Source organism: Anser anser (assembly GCF_964211835.1).
Source record: "Anser anser genome assembly, chromosome: 34".
Taxonomy (NCBI): domain Eukaryota; kingdom Metazoa; phylum Chordata; class Aves; order Anseriformes; family Anatidae; genus Anser; species Anser anser.
The window spans coordinates 339,274-358,784 of NC_139755.1; the positions used below are offsets into that span (position 1 = coordinate 339,274).

General features: G+C 63.4%; 2 protein-coding genes across 5 annotated transcripts; both read right to left on the reverse strand.

Annotated features, from left to right (window-relative positions):
• Window positions 1-881: 881 nt before the first annotated feature.
• On the reverse strand, window positions 882-3,765 carry HAUS4 (HAUS augmin like complex subunit 4). 3 transcript variants are annotated; one of them, XR_014575884.1, is made up of 9 exons: window positions 3,690-3,765; window positions 2,771-2,802; window positions 2,466-2,680; window positions 2,286-2,372; window positions 1,921-2,187; window positions 1,713-1,837; window positions 1,550-1,618; window positions 1,060-1,376; window positions 882-999 (listed from the first exon to the last, which is right to left on the reverse strand). XR_014575884.1 is itself a non-coding variant. In XM_083814977.1 (8 exons), exons 2-8 carry the CDS (start codon window positions 2,796-2,798, stop codon window positions 1,139-1,141), a joined length of 1,029 nt encoding a protein of 342 aa, XP_083671103.1. In that variant the 5' UTR covers window positions 2,799-2,802; window positions 3,690-3,765; the 3' UTR covers window positions 882-1,138. The 3 variants fall into 3 exon arrangements, 2 of the variants coding, with proteins under 2 accessions (XP_083671103.1, XP_083671104.1); XM_083814977.1 differs by having other exon boundaries at window positions 882-1,376; XM_083814978.1 differs by having other exon boundaries at window positions 882-1,376; window positions 3,678-3,715.
• Window positions 3,766-4,374: 609 nt separating this feature from the next.
• On the reverse strand, window positions 4,375-18,644 carry PSMB5 (proteasome 20S subunit beta 5). 2 transcript variants are annotated; one of them, XM_083814949.1, is made up of 10 exons: window positions 18,512-18,644; window positions 17,236-17,288; window positions 14,740-14,786; window positions 14,462-14,504; window positions 14,316-14,368; window positions 13,881-13,908; window positions 13,271-13,792; window positions 9,312-9,618; window positions 7,167-7,486; window positions 4,375-4,628 (listed from the first exon to the last, which is right to left on the reverse strand). In XM_083814949.1, exons 1-9 carry the CDS (start codon window positions 18,627-18,629, stop codon window positions 7,197-7,199), a joined length of 1,461 nt encoding a protein of 486 aa, XP_083671075.1. In that variant the 5' UTR covers window positions 18,630-18,644; the 3' UTR covers window positions 4,375-4,628; window positions 7,167-7,196. The 2 variants fall into 2 exon arrangements, with proteins under 2 accessions (XP_083671075.1, XP_083671074.1); XM_083814948.1 differs by lacking the exons at window positions 13,881-13,908; window positions 14,316-14,368; window positions 14,462-14,504; ... (1 more) ...; window positions 17,236-17,288; window positions 18,512-18,644 and having other exon boundaries at window positions 7,159-7,486; window positions 13,271-13,507.
• Window positions 18,645-19,511: the final 867 nt, after the last annotated feature.

Below are 19,511 nucleotides of genomic sequence, written 5' to 3' on the forward strand. Positions count from 1 at the left end.
GCCGCTTAAAGGCGCCGCTCACCCCTGGCGGGCCACGGCCCCCAGCGCCGCCGCCACCTCGGGCACGCAGCCCAGCTCCCGCCCGCTCGACACCCGCGCGGCGCCCGCCGCCCCCGGCCCGGCCGCCGCCGCCGCCGCCATCTTCGCGCCTCTCCCCCGCGCTCCTCCTCTTCCGGCCGCCGCCCAATGGCGACGCGGCGTCGGCGGGCGGGGGCCCGCCCACTCCGCCGGCGGGTAGGCGGAGGCGGCTGTCCGTCAAGGGGTTGGGCGGGAAAAGGGGTCCCGCCCTCGTTGGGAGGAGAGCCAATGGCTGCGCGGCCCCGCCTGTCAATCAAACGGCTGAGCGGGGTCCCGCCCTCACTGCGCTGTGAGCCAATGGCTGCGCGGCCTGGCCTGTCAGTCAAGGCGTTGGGCGGGAAAAGGGGTCCCGCCCTCGTTGGGGGCGAGCCAATCGCTGTGCGGAGTCGACTGTCAATCAAGCGGCTGAGGGAGGCTGAGGGGAGGTCCCGCCCTCATTGGGCTGTGAGCCAATGGCTGCGCGGCTTCGCCTGTCAATCAAGCGCCCATGAGGGAGATTCTGGACCCACCCCCGTGACCAACCGCTGCGCGTTCCCGCCTGTCAATCAAACCTCTGAGGGTCCCCATAGCCCCGCCCCCTTACCAATCACCTCCCGCCCCTGCCTGTCAATCAATCTCCTGGGGGAGCCTTAAGCCCCGCCCCATAACCAATCGCTGAGTGCCCTCGCCTGCCAATCACCCGTCTGTAGAACCCTCCCCCCACCCCCGCAACCAATCACCACCCACCAGGAGCTGCCAATCACTTAGGCCACGCCCCTCCCTCCCACCCCCACAGACCAACCAATCAGAGGCCAGAACTGGCAACAAAAGGGGAGGGGTAATTTATTGGGGGCGGGGCCTCGTCGTGGGCGGAGCCACCGCGGTCACCACGGCAACAAGGGGGTGGAGCTGAAGTGGCGGCCATTTTGTTGCTATGGAGACCTCGTGGTTGCTATGGCAGCCGTTTTGTTGCCATGGCGGCCATTTTGTTGCCATGGAGACCTCGTGGTTGCCCCGGCGGCCATCTTGCCCCCCCCGGCGGCCATCTTGTCCCGCGACGGCCATCTTGAGGCCTTCCCTCTCACGCCGGGCCTCCGTCGCCGTCGTCATCGGTGACGTCATCGGCGACGTCGCCCCCTCCGTCATGGCCGCGGAGCTGGCGCAGGGCCCAGCGGCGGTGGCGGAGGCGCTCGCGGAGCCGCCCGTACTCCTCGGCCGCCGCCTGGAAGCCGGGGCCCAGCGCCTGCAGCGCCTCCAGCGCCGCCCGCGCCCCCGACAGCTCCGCCCCGGCCCGCGACAGCTCCGCCTCCAGGCGCGACCTGCGGGGGGGGCCATATCGGGGCGATATCGGGGGGCATCGGGATAGTATGACGTGATGGGGGCAATATGGGGGGATATTGGGATAGTATGGGGTGATACTGGGGGGATATGGGGCGATATCGGGGCGTATCGGGATAGCGTGGGGCGATCCGGGGCCGACGGGGGGCCGCACCTGATGACGCGATGCGCCTCCACCACCGCGGGGCTGTAGGTGTCCAGCAGCACCGTCAGCTCCTCCAACCTGCGGGCGTCACCGTGACGGGGTCGCGCTCGACGGACGACGTCACCGTGATGTCACCGCGACGACGTCACCGCGCCGAGATGCCGTCACCCACCGGATCTTGAGCAGCATGGCCGCCCCCTTGGCCTCCAGGTAGCGCCCCCGGCGCCGCTCCAGCTCCGCGCCCGCCGCCCGCTCCTCCTGCAGCCGCCCCAGCAGCGCCCCGCAGCGCCCCAAAACCTTCGCGGAGAGGTGGCGGCGTCACCGGTGACGTCACCGGTGACGTCGCCGATGACGTCACCGCCGCTGGCACGGCGCGGTACCTGCGGGTAGAGGCGGCGGTGGCGCTCCAGCTGCTCGGCCAGGCGGCGGCGCCGGGCGGCGGCGGCCTCCAGGCGGCGCCGCTCGGCCGCCAGCTCCCGGGCCACGGCGGCGACGTCGGCGGCGACGTCACGGGGCCTCTCGGTGACGTCACCGGGGCCGGCGGTGACGTCACGGCCCCCCCGGTGGTAGGCGGCCAGCTCCCGCGCCTTCCCGGCCAGGCGCCGCTCCAGCGCCGGCAGCAGGCGGCGGCGCAGGGGGGCGGGGTCCTGCTGGGCGGAGGGGCGTGGTCGGTGACGTCATGGGGCGTGGTAGGTGACGTCACGGGGCGCGGTCGTGACGTCGTGGAAAGGGGGGCGGGGCTCACCTGGGGCGGCGGCAGCAGAGCGGCCAATGGGGGCGGGCCGCGGCGCAGCTCGGCCAATGCCAGCGCTTCCTCCACGGTGGGCGGGGCCTGGGGGGGGAAATAAGGGGGAGGGGCCTTCCCATGATGCTTTGGGGGCCCCGTTAGGCCCCGCCCCCTTTAAGCCCCGCCCCTTTTTCTCACCCCCTGGGGGCGGGGCTCCCGCAGCAGCTCCAGCACCGCCCTCCAGAGCCCCTCGCGGGCCAACCAGGCGGCTCGCTGCCGCGCCAGCCCCGCCTCCGCCCGCCGCAGGCTCCGCCCCCCGGCCGCGCCGAGCCCCGCCCCCAGGGCCGCCAGCAGCCGGCACAGCCCCGGGTGGGGGCCGAGCTCCTCGGGGGGGGGCAGGGGCAGCGCCGGGCCTGCGGAGAGGGAGGGGCTCGTTAGCATCTCATTAGCATATCAGTTAACACGACCGCTGGCCCCGCCCCCTTTGGCCCCGCCCCTCTCACCCAGAATCTCCGCCTCCAGGTCCGTCATGGCGCTAAGTGGGGGGCAAGGGGGGGGGTTACCCACGATGCGCTGGTGTGTTTTACCCCAAATCCCCCTTTTTCGCCCCAAAACCTCCCACGTTTCGCCCCAGATCCCCCTTTTTTCACCCCACGCCCCCCCTTTTCACCCCAAACCTCCCTTTTTGACCCCGAGTTCCCCATTCCTCACCCCACAATCTCCCTTTTTTCACCCCCAATTCCCATTTTTCACCCCCGAGCTCCCTTTTTGACCCCAAATTTCAAATGTTTCACCCCAAAATCCCCATTTTCTGATCCCAAACCCCCCCCTTTTCACCCCAAATCCCCCATTTCTCACCCCGAATCTCCCTTTTTAACCCCAAACTCCCCATTTTTCACCCCAAAGTCCCCAGTTTTCACCCCAAGACCCCCTTTTTTTACCCCAAAACACCCCAAATCCCATTTCTCACCACAAATCCCCCATTTATGACCCCAAATCTCCCTTTCTATCCCCAAATTCCCTATTTTCCCCCTAAATTCCCTATTTTTTTACCCCAACCCCCCGTTTTTCACCCCCAAATCCCGTTTTTCACCCCCAAATCCCCCACTGACCACCCAAAATCTCCCTCTTTTACCCCAAATCCCCCATCTTGAACCCCAAATCTGCCTTATTTACGCCCAAATTCGCCCTTCACGACCCCAAATCCCCCCTTTTTGCCCCAAAATCGCGTTTCCTACCCCACATCCCCCATTTTTTACCCCAAATCCCCGTTTTTCACCCCAAACCCCCCATTCCCTGCCCCAAATCCCCCATTTTTCACCCCAAACCCGCCATTTCCCGCCCCAACACCCCCATACCCCCCCCCAGCCCCTCCACACCCCCCCCAGCCCCAATCCCCCCCTTTTTCACCCCAAAACCGACCCCCCTCCGGGCCCGGCCCCTCCCGCCGCTCCCTTCCGCGCGCTTCCCGCCTGGCCACGCCCCCCCGCGCCCTCCAACCAATCAGCACGCGGCGGGGGCGTGGCGACGCACGTTGCGCACGGCGCGGCCCCACCCCCGCTCCCCCTCCCATCCCGGAGCGCGCCGCGCATGCGCAGCCCCGGCCCCGCCGCTCCCCTCGCTCCCCCTCCCCTCCCGGAGCTCTCCCCGCTCCCCCCTCCCCTCACTGAACCCCGACGCATGCGCAGTGCTCTCCGCGCTCCCCCTCCCTTCCCCGTTCTCCCCGCGCATGCGCGGTGCCGTCCCGCTCCCCCTCCCCTCCCCGTTCACTCTGGAGCCTACTGACGGCCCCCGGCGACTTAAAAAACCCGGAAACGCCCCAAATTTAACCAAAACTCCGCGTTTTTTTCGCGGGACAGCCCCAGCCCGCCTCCCCTCCTCCCCCTGAGGCCCCGCCCCTTTGTTTTTTACCTTATTTGGCTGGGGGGGGCACAAAATGGCCAATGGGATGGGGTGAGGAAGGGGCTTTCGGCCAACCAGCCTCACAGGGGGCGGGGCCAAGCGGTCACGTGCCCCCCACCGCCCACCACCATTGGCTGAGGCCCCCCCGTCCAAGATGGCGGCCCACCTCCCATTCCCGCTCCCTCCATCAATGACAGACAGGGGCTGGAACCAATCAGAAAGCTTTATGGGATGCGGGGGGCGGGGCTACTGCAGAGGGGGCGGGGCCATCTCTGCAGTGGCCCCGCCCCCCTGCAGTGGTTGGAGGCCTCCGCGGCCTCGGCCAATGGGAGCCTCCAAGAGGATCACGGCCTCCGCCTCCTCGGCCAATGGGGCGCTCCGGACGGCCGCGGCCTCCGCTTCTCCAACCAATGGGGTCGCCCGGGCGCGGCCTCCGCCTCGTCAGCCAATGGGAGCCTCCTAAAGAACGACAAAACCGGCCTCCGCCAATTAAAAAACCCCGCGGCCTCCGTTTCCTTAACCCAGCCCCGGCCTCCGCCGCCCCCGACCAACGGGAACCTCCAAAAAACCCCGGCCTCCATCTCTTAAACCCATCAAGCCCCGGCCTCCGCCCCCAAAAACCCCGGCCTCCACCCCCTGAATCAACCAAATCCCCCCCAAACCCCCCCGTGGCCTCCGTTTCCTTAACCCCACTGTCCTCCACTCCCAAAACCCCCGCAAAACCCCCCAAAAACCCCGGCCTCCACCCCCTAAATCAACCAAATCCCCCCCAAACCCTCCGTGGCCTCCATTTTCATAACCCAGCTGCAGCCTCCACCACCGAAACCACCCCAAAACCCCCCAAAACCCCCCAAAAACCCTGGCCTCCACCCCCTCACCCCCCCAAAATCCCCAAAAAACCCCGGCCTCCACCTCCTAAATCAAAAAAATCCCCCCCAAACCCCCCGTGGCCTCCATTTTCTTAACCCCATGCCGGCCTCCACCCCCTCATCCCCCCCCAAGACCCCGGCCTCCACCCCCTCGCCCTCCGAAATCCCCCCAAAACCCCGGCCTCCACCCCTTAAATCAACCAAATCCCCCCCAAACCCTCCTGTGGCCTCCATTTTGTTAACCCAACCGCAGCCTCCACCCCCCAAACCCCCCAAAACCCCGGCCTCCACCCCCTCAGCCCCCCCAAATCCCCCCAAAACCCCCAGCCTCCACCCCTTAAATCAACAAAATCCCCCCAAGCCCCCCGGTGGCCTCCGTTTCCTTAACCCAACCTCAGCCTCCACGCCCCAAACCCCCCAAAAACCCCCGGCCTCCACCCCCTCAATGAACAAAATCCTCCCTAAACTCCCTGTGGCCTCCATTTTCTTAACCCAACCGCGGCCTCCACCACCCAAAACTCCCCCAAAACCCCCCCAAAACCCCAGCCTCCACCCCCTCAGCGCCCCAAAACCCCGGCCTCCACCCCCTAAATCAACAAAATCCCCCCTAAAACCCCTGTAGCCGCCACTTTCTTAACCCCACGCTGGCCTCCACCCCCAAAATCCCCCCAAAACCCCCCAAAAACCCCAGCCTCCACCCCCTCACTCCCCCAAAACCCCCAGCCTCCACCCCCTAAATCAACAAAATCCTCCCTAAACCCCCGGTGGCCTCCATTTTCTTAACCCAACCGCGGCCTCCAGCCCCCAAACCCCCCCAAAACCCCTCAAAAAGCCCGGCCTCCAGCCCCTAAATCAACAAAATCCCCCCCAACCCCCCCCGTGGCCTCCATTTCCTTAACCCCGCTGTCCTCCACCCCCAAACCCCCCAAAAACCCCGGCCTCCACCCCCTAAATCAACAAAATCCTCCCTAAACCCCCCCGTGGCCTCCATTTTCTTAACCCCATGCTGGCCTCCACCCCCTCACCCCCCCCAAAACCCCGGCCTCCACCCCCTCACCCCCCCAAATCCCCCCAAAAACCCCGGCCTCCACCCCCTAAATCAACAAAATCCCCCCCAAACCCCCCGTGGCCTCCATTTTCTTAACCCCACGCTGGCCTCCGCCCCCAAAATCCCCCCAAAACCCCCCAAAAACCCTGGCCTCCACCCCTTAAATCAACAAAATCCCCCCCAAACCCCCCGTGGCCTCCATTTTCTTAACCTGATGCCGGCCTCCACCCCCTCACCCCCCAAAAAACCCCGGCCTCCATCCCCTAAATCAACAAAATTCCCCCCAAACCCCCCCGTGGCCTCCATTTTCTTAACCCCATGCCGGCCTCCACCCCCTCATCCCCCCCCAAGACCCCGGCCTCCACCCCCTCGCCCTCCGAAATCCCCCCAAAACCCCGGCCTCCACCCCCTAAATCAACCAAATCCCCCCCAAACCCCCCGTAGCCTCCATTTCCTTAACCCCACGCTGGCCTCCACCCCCAAAATCCCCCAAAACCGCCCCAAAACCCCGGCCTCCACCTCCTCACTCCCCCAAAAACCCGGCCTCTACCCCCTAAATCAACAAAATCCTCCCAAAACCCCCGGTGGCCTTCATTTTCTTCTTAACCGAACCGCAGCCTCCACCCCCCAAACCCCCCAAAAACCCCGGCCTCCACCCCCTAAATCAACAAAATCCCCCCCAAACCCTCCGTGGCCTCCATTTTCTTAACCCAACTGCAGCCTCCACCACCCAAACCCCCCCAAAACCCCCCCAAAACCCCAGCCTCCACCCCCTCACCCCCCCAAATCCCCCCAAAACCCCCGGCCTCCACCCCCTAAATCAACAAAATCCTCCCTAAAACCCCGGTGGCCTCCATTTTCTTAACCCCACGCTGGCCTCCACCCCCTCACCCCCCCCAAAAAACCCCGGCCTCCATCCCCTAAATCAACCAAATCCCCCCCAAACCCCCCGGTGGCCTCCATTTTGTTAACCCAACCGCAGCCTCCACCCCCCAAACCCCCGCAAAAACCCGGCCTCCACCCCCTCACCCCCCCAAATCCCCCCCAAACTCCCCCAAAACCCCCCCCGTACCCCCTCACCCCCCGCCGTCCTCCTCCGGCGCGGCCTCCTCACTCCCGCCCGGCCTCCCCGTAGAGGCCCTGCAGCTCGGCCACGTCGTGGCGCGAGACGCGGCGCCAGCCGCCGGCCCCCACGTGGTAGACGGCCACGCGGCCCCCCGAGTAGGCGTCGCGCCGCGCCGCCTGGAAGATGGCGCGCCGGGCCAGCTCGCAGGCGGCCTCCACGCCGAGGCCCGGGCGGAGGCCGCGGTCCAGGACCCCGTAGGCGTAGGGGGCGCCCGAGCCCACGGCGAAGGCCGGCCCGGGGACGCGGGTGCCCTCGCTGTCCACGTAGTAGAGGCCTGGGGGGGGGCGAGGAAAAAAGGAGGTTGGGGGGAGGCTGGCGGGGTTTCGGGGGGCCTCTGCCCCGAGGATGGGGGCGGTGGGCGGCCTCCAGCCCAAAAAGAACGGCCTCAACCCCACCCAAACCCCCCTCAACGCCCCCCCAAGCCCCCCCCAAAGCCCCCTCAAACCTCCCCAACCCCACCCCAAACCCCCCTCAATCCCCCCCAAACCCCCCCCAAACCCCCCCCAATCCCCCCCAAAGCCCCCCGATGCCCCCCCAATCCCCCCCCAAACGCCCCCAAAGCCCCCCAACCCCACCCCAAACCCCCCTCAAACCCCCCCAAACCCCCCCAAAGCCCCCAACCCCCCCCAACCTCCCCAATCCCCCCTCAAATGCCCCCCAAAACCCCCCCAATCCCCCCTCAAACCCCCCCAAACCCCCTCCAACCTCCCAATCCCCCCCAAACCCCCCAACCCCACCCCAAACCCCCCCAACCCCCCCAATCCCCCGTCAACCCCCCCCAATCCCCCCCAAACCCCTCCAACCCCACCCCAAACCCCCCTCAATCCCCCCAACCCCCCTTAATCCCCCCCAAACGCCCCCAATCCCCCCTCAAACCCCCCCTCAAACCTCCCCAATCCCCCCCAACCCCCCAAACCCCTCCAACCCCACCCCAAACCCCCCCAAACCCCCCCAATCCCCCCTTAATCCCCCCCCAACCTCCCCAAAGCCCCCTCAACCCCCCCCAAATCCCCCTCAAGCCCCCCAACCCCACCCCAAACCCCCCCCGAAAGCCCCCCAATCCCCCCTAAACCCCCCTCAACCCCCCCAAACCCCCCCCAATCCCCTCTCAAACCCCCCCGACCTCCCCAATCCCCCCTCAAATGCCCCCCAAAACCCCCCCAAACCCCCCTCGAACCCCCCCAAACCCCTCCAACCCCACCCCCAACCCCCCCAATCCCCCCTCAACCCCCCCCAAACCCCCCCCAACCTCCCCAATCCCCCCCAAACCCCCCCAACCCCACCCCAAACCCCCCTCAAACCCCCCCAAACGCCCCCAATCCCCCCCAAACCCCTCCAATCCCACCCCAAACCCCCCTCAAACCCCCCTCAAGCCCCCCAACCCCCCTTAATCCCCCCCAAACCCCCCTTGAATCCCCCCAAACCCCCACTTAATGCCCCCCAATGTCCCCAATCCCCCCTCAAACCGCCCCCAACCCCCCCCGAAACCGCCTCAAACCCCCCTAAACCCCCTCAATCCCCCCCCAATCCCCCCTCAAACCCCCCAACCCCCCCAACCTCCCCAATCCCCCCTCAAACCCCCCCAAACCCCCCTCAATCCCCCCCATAACCCCCCCAAACCCCCCCAAACGCCCCCAATCCCCCCTCAACCCCCCCCAAACCCCCCCAAAGCCCCCCAATCCCCCCTTAATCCCCCTCAATCCCCCCAACCCCCCCTCAACTCCCCCAAACACCCCCCAATCCCCCCCAAACCCCCCCAACCCCACCCCAAACCCCCCCAACCCCCCCCAATCCCCTCTTAATCCCCCCCAATCCCCCCAACCCCACCCCAAACCCCCCAACCCCCCCCAATCCCCCCCAATCCCCCCCCAAACCCCTCCAACCCCACCCCAAACCCCCCTCAATCCCCCCAACCCCCCTTAATCCCCCCCAAACGCCCCCAATCCCCCCTCAAACCCCCCCAAACCCCCTCAAACCTCCCCAAACGCCCCCAATCCCCCCCCAAACCCCCCCCAACCTCCCCAAACCCCCCTCAAACCCCCCCCAATCCCCTCCCAACCCCCCCCCAACCCCCCCCAGCCCCCCCGCAGCGGCCTCACCCGGCCCCCTCTTGTCCCAGCCGCAGATCATGGTGCCCATGCTGAGCCCCAGCCCCTTGTACTGGTACACCATGTTGGCCAGCAGCTTGGAGGCGGCGGCCACCGAGATGGGCTCCTTGTTGCGCAGCTCGTAGACGCGGCACTGCCGCGCCAGCAGCCGCTCCCAGAAGCCGCAGTCGGCCGCGCCCCCCGCCATGGTGCCCAGCAGCGCCGCGTTGATCTCGATCACCTTCTGCACCGACTGCGACGCCACGTACGAGCCCGCCGTCGCCCGCGAGTCCACCGCCACCACCACGCCCTCCTCGAACTGCGGGGGGGACGGGAGTTTGGGGGGGCGCCGAGAGGACGGGGAGGGCCCCAGGCGGACTCGGAGGCCGCTACGTGGCTTTGGAGGCCCACCACCAGGTCCCCAAGTGGCCCTGGAGGCCCTTAGGTAGACTTGGAGGCCCACCACCAGGTCCCTAGGTAGACCTGGAGGCCCTTAGGTAGACTTTGAGACCCCTAGGTAGACCTGGAGGCCCACCACCAGGCCCCCAAGTGGCCCTGGAGGCCCTTAGGTAGACTTGGAGACCCCTAGGTAGACCTGGAGGCCCACCACCAGGTCCCCAAGTGGCCCTGGAGGCCCTTAGGTAGACTTGGCGACCCCTAGGTAGACCTGGAGGCCCACCACCGGGTCCCCAAGTGGCCCTGGAGGCCCTTAGGTAGACTTGGCGACCCCTAGGTAGACCTGGAGGCCCACCACCAGGTCCCCAAGTGGCCCTGGAGGCCCTTAGGTAGACTTGGAGACCCCTAGGTAGACCTGGAGGCCCACCACCGGGTCCCCAAGTGGCCCTGGAGGCCCTTAGGTAGACTTGGAGACCCCTAGGTAGACCTGGAAGACCACCACAAGGTCCCCAAGTGGCCCTGGAGCCCATTAGGTAGACTTGAAGACCCCTAGGTTGACTTGGAGACCCCTAGGTAGACTTGGAGGACCACCACGAGGTCCCCAAGTGGCCTTGGAGGCCGTTACGTGGTTTTGGAGGACCACCGTGAGGTCCCCAAGTGGCCCTGGAGGCCGTTAGGTGGCCCTGGAGACCCCTAGGTTGACTTGGAGGACCCTAGATAGACTTGGAGGCCCACCATAAGGTCCCCAAGTGGCCTTGGAGGCCCTTAGGTGGCTTTGGAGGACCACCATGAGCTCCCCAAGTGGCCTTGGAGGCCCTTAGATGGCTTTGGAGGCCCACCATGAGGGCCCCAAGTGGCCTTGGAGGCCCTTAGGTGGCTTTGGAGGCCCACCGTGAGGTCCCCAAGTGGCCCTGGGGACCCCTAGACTGACTTGGAGGACCCTAGATTGACTTGGAGTCCCACCACGAGGTGTCTACGTGGCTTTGGAAGCCCACCACGAGGTCCCCAAGTGGACTTGGAGGCCCTCAGGTGGCTTTGGAGGCCCACCACGAGGTCAACAAGTAGACTTGGAGGCTCTTAGGTGGCTTTGGAGGCCCACCATGAGGTCCCCAAATGGCCTTGGAGGCCCTTAGGTAGACCTGGAGGACCACCACAAGGTCCCCAAGTGGCCCTGGAGCCCATTAGGTAGACTTGGAGACCCCTAGGTTGACTTGGAGGACCCTAGGTAGACCTGGAGGCCCACCACGAGGTCCCCAAGTGGACTTGGAGACCCTTAGGTGGCTTTGCAGGACCACCACGAGGTCTACAAGTAGACTTGGAGGCCCTTAGATAGACTTGGAGACCACTAAGTTGACTTGGAGGCCCACCACGAGCTCCTCAAGTGGCCCTGGAGACCCTTAGGTGGCCTCAGAGACCCCTAAGTTGACTTGGAGGACCCTAGTTAGACTTGGAGACCCACCACGAGGTGTCTACGTGGCTTTGGAGGCCCATCACAAGGTCCCCAAATGGCTCTGAAGATCGTTAGGTAGACTTGGAGGCCCACCACAAGGTCCCCAAGTGACCCTGGAGGCTGTTAGGTGGCCCTGGAGACCCCTAGGTTGACTTGGAGGACCCTAGGGAGACTTGGAAGCCCACCACGAGGTGTCTATGTGGTCCTCAAGTTGACTTGGAGGCCATTAGGTGGCCTTGGAGGTTCACCACGAGGTCCCTAGGAGACCCTCAGGTGACCTTGGAGACCCCTAAGTTGACTTGGAGGACCCTAGGTAGACTCAGAGGCCCACCACGAGGTGTCTACGTGGCTTTGGAGGCCCATCATGAGGTCCCCAAGTGGCCCTGGAGGTCCTTAGGTGGCTTTGGAGGCCCACCACGAGGTCCCCAAGTGGCCCTGGAGGCCCTTAGGTGACCTCAGAGACCCCTAGGTTGACTTGGAGGACCCTAGATTGACTTGGAGTCCCACCACGAGGTGTCTACGTGGCTTTGGAAGCCCACCACGAGGTCCCCAAGTGGACTTGGAGGCCCTCAGGTGGCTTTGGAGGACCACCGTGAGGTCCCCAAGTGGCCCTGGAGCCCATTAGGTAGACTTGGAGACCCCTAGGTTGACTTGGAGGACCCTAGGGAGACTTGGAGGCCCACCATGAGGTCTCTAGGTGGTCCTCAAGTGACCTTGGAGGCCATTAGGTGGCCTTGGAGGTTCACCACGAGGTCCCTAGGAGACCCTCAGGTGGCCTTGGAGACCCCTAGGTTGACTTGGAGGACCCTAGGTAGACTCAGAGGCCCACCACGAGGTGTCTACATGGCTTTGGAGGCCCATCATGAGGTCCCCAAGTGGCCCTGGAGGTCCTTAGGTAGCTTTGGAGGACCACTGTGAGGTCTCCAAGTGGCCCTGGAGGCCATTAGGTGGCCTTGGAGACCCCTAGGTTGATTTGGAGAACCCTAGATTGACTTGGAAGCCCACCACGAGGTGTCTATGTGGCTTTGGAGGCCCATCATGAGATCTTCAGGTGGTCTTGGAGGCAACTAAGTGGCCTTGGAGGTCCCCAAGTAGCCTTGGAGGCCCTTAGGTAGACTTGGAGTTCCACCATGAGGTCTCTAGGTGGCCTTGGAGATCCTCAAGTGGCCTCGGAGGCCCCTAGGTAGACTTAAAGGCCCACCACAAGGCCTCTAGGTGGCCTTGGAGGTCCCCAAGTGGCCTTAGAGGTCCCCAGGTAAACTTGGAGGCCCACCGTGAGGTCCCCAAAAGGACTTGGAGGTCCCCAAGTGGCCTCGGAGGCCCATCATGAGGTCCCCAAGTGGCCTCGGAGGCCCCTACGTAGACTCGGAGGCCCACCACGAGGTCTCGAGGTGGCCTTGGAGGCTCCCTGTCTGCAGAAATCAGCCCCACAAGGGCTTCATTCGGGTTTTGGGGTCCCTCCAGGGGGCTTTGGGGTACCCCCAAGGGGATTTAGGGTCCCAAAAAGGGACTTTGGGGTCCTCCTAGGGGGCTTCAGGGTCCCTCCTTGGGGATTTGGGGTCCCTATGACCAAACACCCACCCCACAGAAGTTTTTATAAGGTCTCAAGATTCCACCCACGCAATTTGGGGTCCCCTCCATGGGGTCTGGGGGTGGCTACGGACCTAACCCAGACCCGCAAGGGCTTCTATACGACGGCGGGGTCCCCAAAAAAGGCTTTGGGGTCCCCCCACGGGGCTCTGGGGTCTCACCAAGGGGTTTTAGGACCCCTCCAAAAAATTTTGTGCCCCCCCAAGCGGTTTTAGGGGCCCATAACGGGACTTTAGGCCCCCAGAAGGGGCTTTAGGGTCCCCCCAAGTGGCTTTAGGGTCCCCCCAAGGGGCTTTAGGGCACCCCCAAGGGGTTCTGCGGTCCCTCTAAGGGGTTTTGGGGTCCCATAAGGGATCTTTAGGCCCCCCCCCCGGATTTTGGGGTCCCCCCGCGAGCCTTCAGAATCTCCAATAACCAAACACCCCTCATAAAACCCTTCCGAAGCTCTCCCGTGCGCTCTGTGCTCCCCCCACGGGGCTTGCGGACTCCCCAACCCCCCAACCCCCCCCCCAAAGACCCCCCAAACCCCCCCCACCTTAAAAGCCAGCGTGGTGGTTCCGTGCAGGAGCTGCAAACCGGGTCCGGGGGGCTCCGCGGTGCCCCAGGGCGGCGCCGCGAGGCTCTGCGGGGGGCCGGGGGGGTCCCGGGGGGCTGCGAGGAGCGGGAAGGCGGCGGGGGGCGGCGGGGGCTCGGCGGGGAGCCGCAGGACGCTGGCCAGCGCCATCTTGCCTCCCAAGATGGCGGCGGGGGGGCGCTCAAGATGGCGCCGGTTGCCGGGCAACGCGGCGGGGCGCGCGCAAGATGGCGCCGGTTGCCGGGCAACGCGGCGGGGCGCGCGCAAGATGGCGCCGGTTGCTAGGGGCGACGCGGCGGCGCCATCTTGCTTGAGGGCGTGACGCGGCGGCTTCCGCCCGGCGGTGACGTCACCTAGCGGCCTCCTCCTCCTCCTCCGCCGCCGGGCCGGAAGTAGGGGGGTTGCCGGGACAAGATGGCGGCGGGGAGAGGCCGGGGGGCGGGCGGGGCCCAGGGGGGCGTCGGGGGAGCCGGGGGGGCGGCCCTGGAGGGGGGAGGGGGGCGGTGGGAGCGGGGAGCCCCCCCCGGAGCGCCCCGAAATGGACGCGCCCCCCCCCCCCCCCGGGGCTTACCTGTGGTGGGGCAGGCTGGGGGCGGGGCCTGGGGAGAGGGGCGGGGTCAGAAGGGGCGGGGTTAAGCGGGAGGGGGCGGGGCTTGGGGTAGTGGAGGCCAATGGGGGGCTGGGGGCGTGGCTTGGGGAAGGGGCGGGGTTTGTGGCGGAGGGGGCGGGGCTTGGGTGAGTGGGCGGGGCTTTAGGGCTACTGGTGCTCCAATGGGAGCTGGGGGCGTGGCTTAGGTGGAGGGGCGTGGCTTAGGTGGAGGGGCGTGGCTTAGGTGGAGGGGCGGGGCTTAGGTGGAGGGGGCGGGGCTTAGGTGGAGGGGCGGGGCTTAGGTGGAGGGGGCGGGGCTTAGGTGGAGGGGGCGGGGCTTGTGGGTGCCTTAGGGTGTATGGGGAAGGGGGGGGGGTTGGATTTTTGGGGTGAAACCCGGGGATTTTGGGGGCTCACCCGGCCACGTGGGGGTCCCACGGAGCGGGGGCCGCTCCAGCGACGCCGAGCGGCTGCGGTGGGTGGGAGGGGCACGGTTTTTGGGGGGGAAAACCCCAAATTTGGGGGCGTTCCTGGATTCTGGGGGGGGGGGGGGTCTCGCTCACCTCACCACCTGCCCGCTGAGCTGCCGCCGGGGCTGGGGGGTCACTGGGGGGGGGGTGGCGAGTTTTAGGGTGAAAAACCTTAAAATTGGGGCTCCCCAAAAATGGGGGGGGTCCCAGAAAATGGGAGAAAAAGGGAGGGGTTGGGGAAAAGGGGGGGGTTGGGGGAAAAAAGGGGGATTTGGGGGAAAAAAGGGGGATTTGGGGGAAATGGGGGGGGAGGGGGGGAAGGGTGGTTTTGGGGAAAAAATGGGGGTTTTAGGGAAAAAGGGGGGTCCTACCTGTCTCCACTGGGGAGGTGATGCCGACGGGCCTGGGGGTGCTGTTCCTGGGGGGGGGGGGAAATTGGGGTGCTGAGCACCTGGGGGGGGAACCCCAAAAATTAAGGGGGTTGGGGGGGGCTCACCTGCTCGACCGCCAGCCTGGGGAGACCTGGGGGGGGAATTTGGGGGGAGAAAGGGGGAAATTGGGGGTTAAAGGGGGAAATGGGGGTTGAAAGGGGAAATTGGGGGGGAAATGGGGAATTGGCGGGGTAAATGGGGGAAAAAAGGACAAATGGGGGGGGTTAATGGGGAAAGGGGGGGGTAAATAGGGAAAACTGAGGAGGAATGGGGGGTTAAAGAAAAATGGGTTAAATAGAGAATAAATAGGTAAAATATGGGAAAGTGGGGGTCTTAAATGAGGAAGGATTGATTAAATAGGGAAAACTTAGGATAAATAGGGGCGGTTAAATGGGGAAAATGGGTTAAATAGGATAAAAAGGGGGGAAATGGGGGTCAAATAAGGAAAAAGAGAGTCGAAGAGGAGGATAAATGGGGAAAAAGGGTCTTAATTGGGGTAAAACGGGGGAAAAGGGGGGTTAAATGTGGGAGAAGGGGTTTTAAAAGGGGGGTTAAATAGGAAAAAAAGGGGGTTGAATAGGGAAAAGGGGGGTTAAAAGGGGAAAAGGGAGGGTTAAAAAGGGAAAAGGGAGGGTTAAAAAGGGAAAAGGGAGGGTTAAAAGGGGAAAAGGGAGAGTTAAAAGGGGAAAAAGGGGGTTAAATGGGTGGCCAAATGGGGGAAAATGGTGGCCACATGGGCGAAAAGGGGGGTTAAAAGGGGAAAAAGGGTGTCCAAATGGGGAAAAATGGGGGGAAGGGGGATTTAAACGGGGAAAAAAGGGTGGTAAAAAGGGGAAAAAGGATAGAACGGGGAAAAGGAGGACTGAACGGGAAGAGGGGGGAGTTAAATGGGGAAAAAAGCGGGGTAAAAGGGGGAGATCTGGGGGACCTCGGCCTCCCGCAGGTGCCTCCGGAGCTCCCCGTTCTCCCTGCGCAGCGCCTCGGCCTCCCTGCGGGGCGGCAGCGGTGAGGCCGGGGGGTGGGGGAGGCCGAAGGTGGGGGGAGGCCGCCCCCCCAGGATGGCCTCGCTCACCTCTCCTTGGCCTCCAGCGCCCGGCGGGCCTCCCGCAGCGCCGCCTCGGCCCGGCGCGCGGCGTGGCGCTGGGAGGCCAGCAGCAGCTCCGCCTGCGCCCGCTGGAAGCGCCAGGCCTGCGGGGAGGAGCTCAGGGCTTTGAAGAAAGGGTAAGGGGGGGGAAGGGTTTTTTGGGGGAAAATCCGCCGGATTTGGCTCACCTGGGAGATGTGCGCCAGGCGCTGGCGGGCGACGGCGGCGGGGCTTTTGAGGAAAAGCGCCTCGTGGGGCTGGGGGGGGGGGGATAAGGGGTAAATCGGGCCGCCGGCAGGGCGGCGCTCGCTGTCAAAAGGGGGGCGCGAGGGGCGGGGAGGCCACGAAATGGCGGCCGTTGGGTGGGGGGACAAAATGGCGGCTCTACGGGGGGTGAATGGGGAGGAGACAAAATGGCGGCCCCCATGGGGGGGGTTATTCAAAATGGCGGCCCAATGGGTTAGTATGGGGGGATCCAAGATGGCGGCCCCCATGGGGGGATCCAAGATGGCGGCCCTATGGGGGTGTATATGGGGGATCCAAGATGGCGGCCCCCATGGGGGGATCCAAGATGGCGGCCCTATGGGGGTGGATATGGGGGATCCAAAATGGCGGCCCCCAGTGGGGGGATCCAAGATGGCGGCCCTATGGGGGTGTATATGGGGGATCCAAGATGGCGGCCCCCAGTGGGGGTATCCAAGATGGCGGCCCTATGGAGGTGAATGGGGGATCCAAGATGGCGGCCCTATGGGGGTGTATATGGGGGATCCAAGATGGCGGCCGCCAGTGGGGGGATCCAAGATGGCGGCCCTATGGGGGTGTATATGGGGGATCCAAGATGGCGGCCCCCAGTGGGGGTTATCCAAGATGGCGGCCCTATGGAGGTGAATGGGGGATCCAAGATGGCGGCCGCCTGTGGGGGTTATCCAAGATGGCGGCCCTATGGGAGTGGATATGGGGGATCCAAAATGGCGGCCCCCAGTGGGGGGGATCCAAGATGGCGGCCCTATGGGGGTGTATATGGGGGATCCAAGATGGCGGCCCTATGGGGGCGAATGGGGGATCCAAGATGGCGGCCCCCAGTGGGGGGATCCAAGATGGCTGCCCTATGGAGGTGAATGGGGGATCCAAGATGGCGGCCTCCATTAGGGGGGAAACAAAATGGCGGCCCTATGGGGGTGAATGGGGGGGATCCAAGATGGCAGCCCCCAGTGGGGGTATCCAAGATGGCGGCCCTATGGAGGTGAATGGGGGATCCAAGATGGCGGCCTCCATTAGGGGGGAAACAAAATGGCGGCCCTATGGGGGTGAATGGGGGGGATCCAAGATGGCGGCCCCCAGGGGGCACTCACCTGGTCAGGGAGGGGGAAGCGGCGGCAGGCGGCGGCGCAGACGGGGCAGGGACCTGTAAGGGTAAGGGTTAATTATTGAGCACCCCCTTTTTTAAAAAATGTTTTGTGGGGTTAAATTGTACGGGGGCCCCTTTTTGCAAATGTTTTGTGGGGTTAAAGCACTGAAGGGCCCTTTTCTGCCATTGTTTTATGGGGTTAAAGCATTGGGGGACGCTGTCTGCTGACATTTTATGGGGTTGGGGATTGAGGGACCCCTTTTTACAAACGTTTTGTGAGGTAAAAGCATTGGCGAACCCCTTTATAAAGCCATTTTTTGAGGTAAACCCATTCACGGACCTTTTTCTGCCACCATTTTATGAGGTAAAACCATTTCTGCTGCCATTTGATGGGATTAGGGACTGGGGGACCCCCTTTTACAACCCTTCTGTGAGGTAAAAGTGCAGGGGGACCCCTTTTTAAATCCGTTTTGTCAGGTAAAACCGTTGGGGATTTCTTTTCTGCCACCATTTTGTGAGGTAAAAGTATCATGAGAGCCCTTTTTAAAACGATTTTGTGAGGTAAAACCATCGGCAGACCCCTTTCTGCTTCCATTTTACGGGATTAGGGATTGAGGGACCCCCTTTTACACGCATTTTATGAGGTAAAACCGTTGGGGACCCCCTCTCTGCCACCATTTTATGACGTTAAAGGATCAGGGACCCCTTTTTATACCCATTTTATGGGGTCACCATGAAGGGACCCCCCCTTTTCCAGCCTCCCGGGGCCCCTACCTGCTCCCGGGCCATGTTGTGAGGTAAAAACGTTGGCAGACCCCTTTTTAAAACGATTTTGTGAGGTAAATGTGTCCGGAGACGCCTTTCTGCTGCCGTTTTGTGGGATTAGGGACCGAGGGACCCCCCTTTTACACCCATTTTGTGAGGGGAAACCATTGGCAGACCCCTTTCAGCCGCTGTTTTATGGGATTAGGGATTGAGGGACCCCCTTTTACACCTATTTTGTGAGGTAAAACCATTGGCAGACCCCTTTCTGCTTCCATTTTATGGGATTAGGGACTGAGGGTCCCCTTTTTACACCCATTTTGTGAGGTAAAACCATTGGCAGACCCCCTTCAGCCGCCATTTTATTGGATTAGGGACCGAGGGACCCCCCTTTTACACCCGTTTTGTGAGGGGAAACCTTTCCCAGGCAACTTTTATGACCATAAAGGATCGGGGGACCCCTTTTACACCCATTTTATGGGCTCCCCGTGAGGGGAACCCCCCTTTCCCAGCCCTACCTGCCCCCAGGCAGCGCTGGCAGAGGAGGTGCCCGCAGGAGGTGAGGCAGAAGCCGGCGCCCTCCTGCCGGTAGCAGCGGTTGCAGTGGAACCAGTCCTGCCCGGGGGGGGCCGCCATGGCCCCGGGGAAGGGGGCGGGGCCTAAAAGGGCGGGAAGCGCGGGGGCGGGGCCTAAAAGGGCGGGAAGCGCGGGGGCGGGGCCTAAAAGGGCGGGAAGCGCGGGGGCGGGGCCTAAAAGGGCGGGAAGCGCGGGGGCGGGGCCTAAAAAGGGCGGGAAGCGCTGAGGAGAAAGGGCGCGAGGCGGCTAAAAGGACCGACAAAAAGGTGAGAATCGCCTTAAAACTACCATCAAAACGTGTGAGAAACGTTTAAAAACAGCTTTAAAATGGTGAGAGGCGTTAAAAAATACCTCTAGAAGGGTGAGGAACGTTAAGAAATGCCTATAAACGTGGCGGAAAGCGTTTAAAGTTACCATTAAAAGGGTGAGAAACGTCTGAAAGGGTGAGAAATGTCTAAAAGGGTGAGAAACGTCTAAAAGGGTGAGAAAAGTCTGAAAGGGTGAGAAACGTCTAAAAGGGTGAGAAACGTCTAAAAGGGTGAGAAAAGTCTAAAAAACGGTGAGAGACATTTAAAATAAGCATTGAGAAGGCGAGAGACGTTTAAATTGCCATTAAAAAACGTGATAAACGTTTAAATTGTCATTAAAAAGAATACAAAATGTCTAAATTACCATTAAAAGGGTGAGAAACGTTTAAAAATACCTTTAAAAGCGGCAATAAATGCTTAAAATTACCATTAAATGGGTGATTAAAGGTTTAATTTACCATTAAGACGGCGAGGAAGGTTTAAAATTACCCTCAATACACTATTACCATCCCATAATGCCTCAGGACCCCCCCCAAAAAAACCTCAAATATCCCCCAATACCTCGTGACCCCCCCCCAAACCCCTCAGATATCCCATAATGCCTCAGGAACCCCTCCAACACCCCCCCAATGCC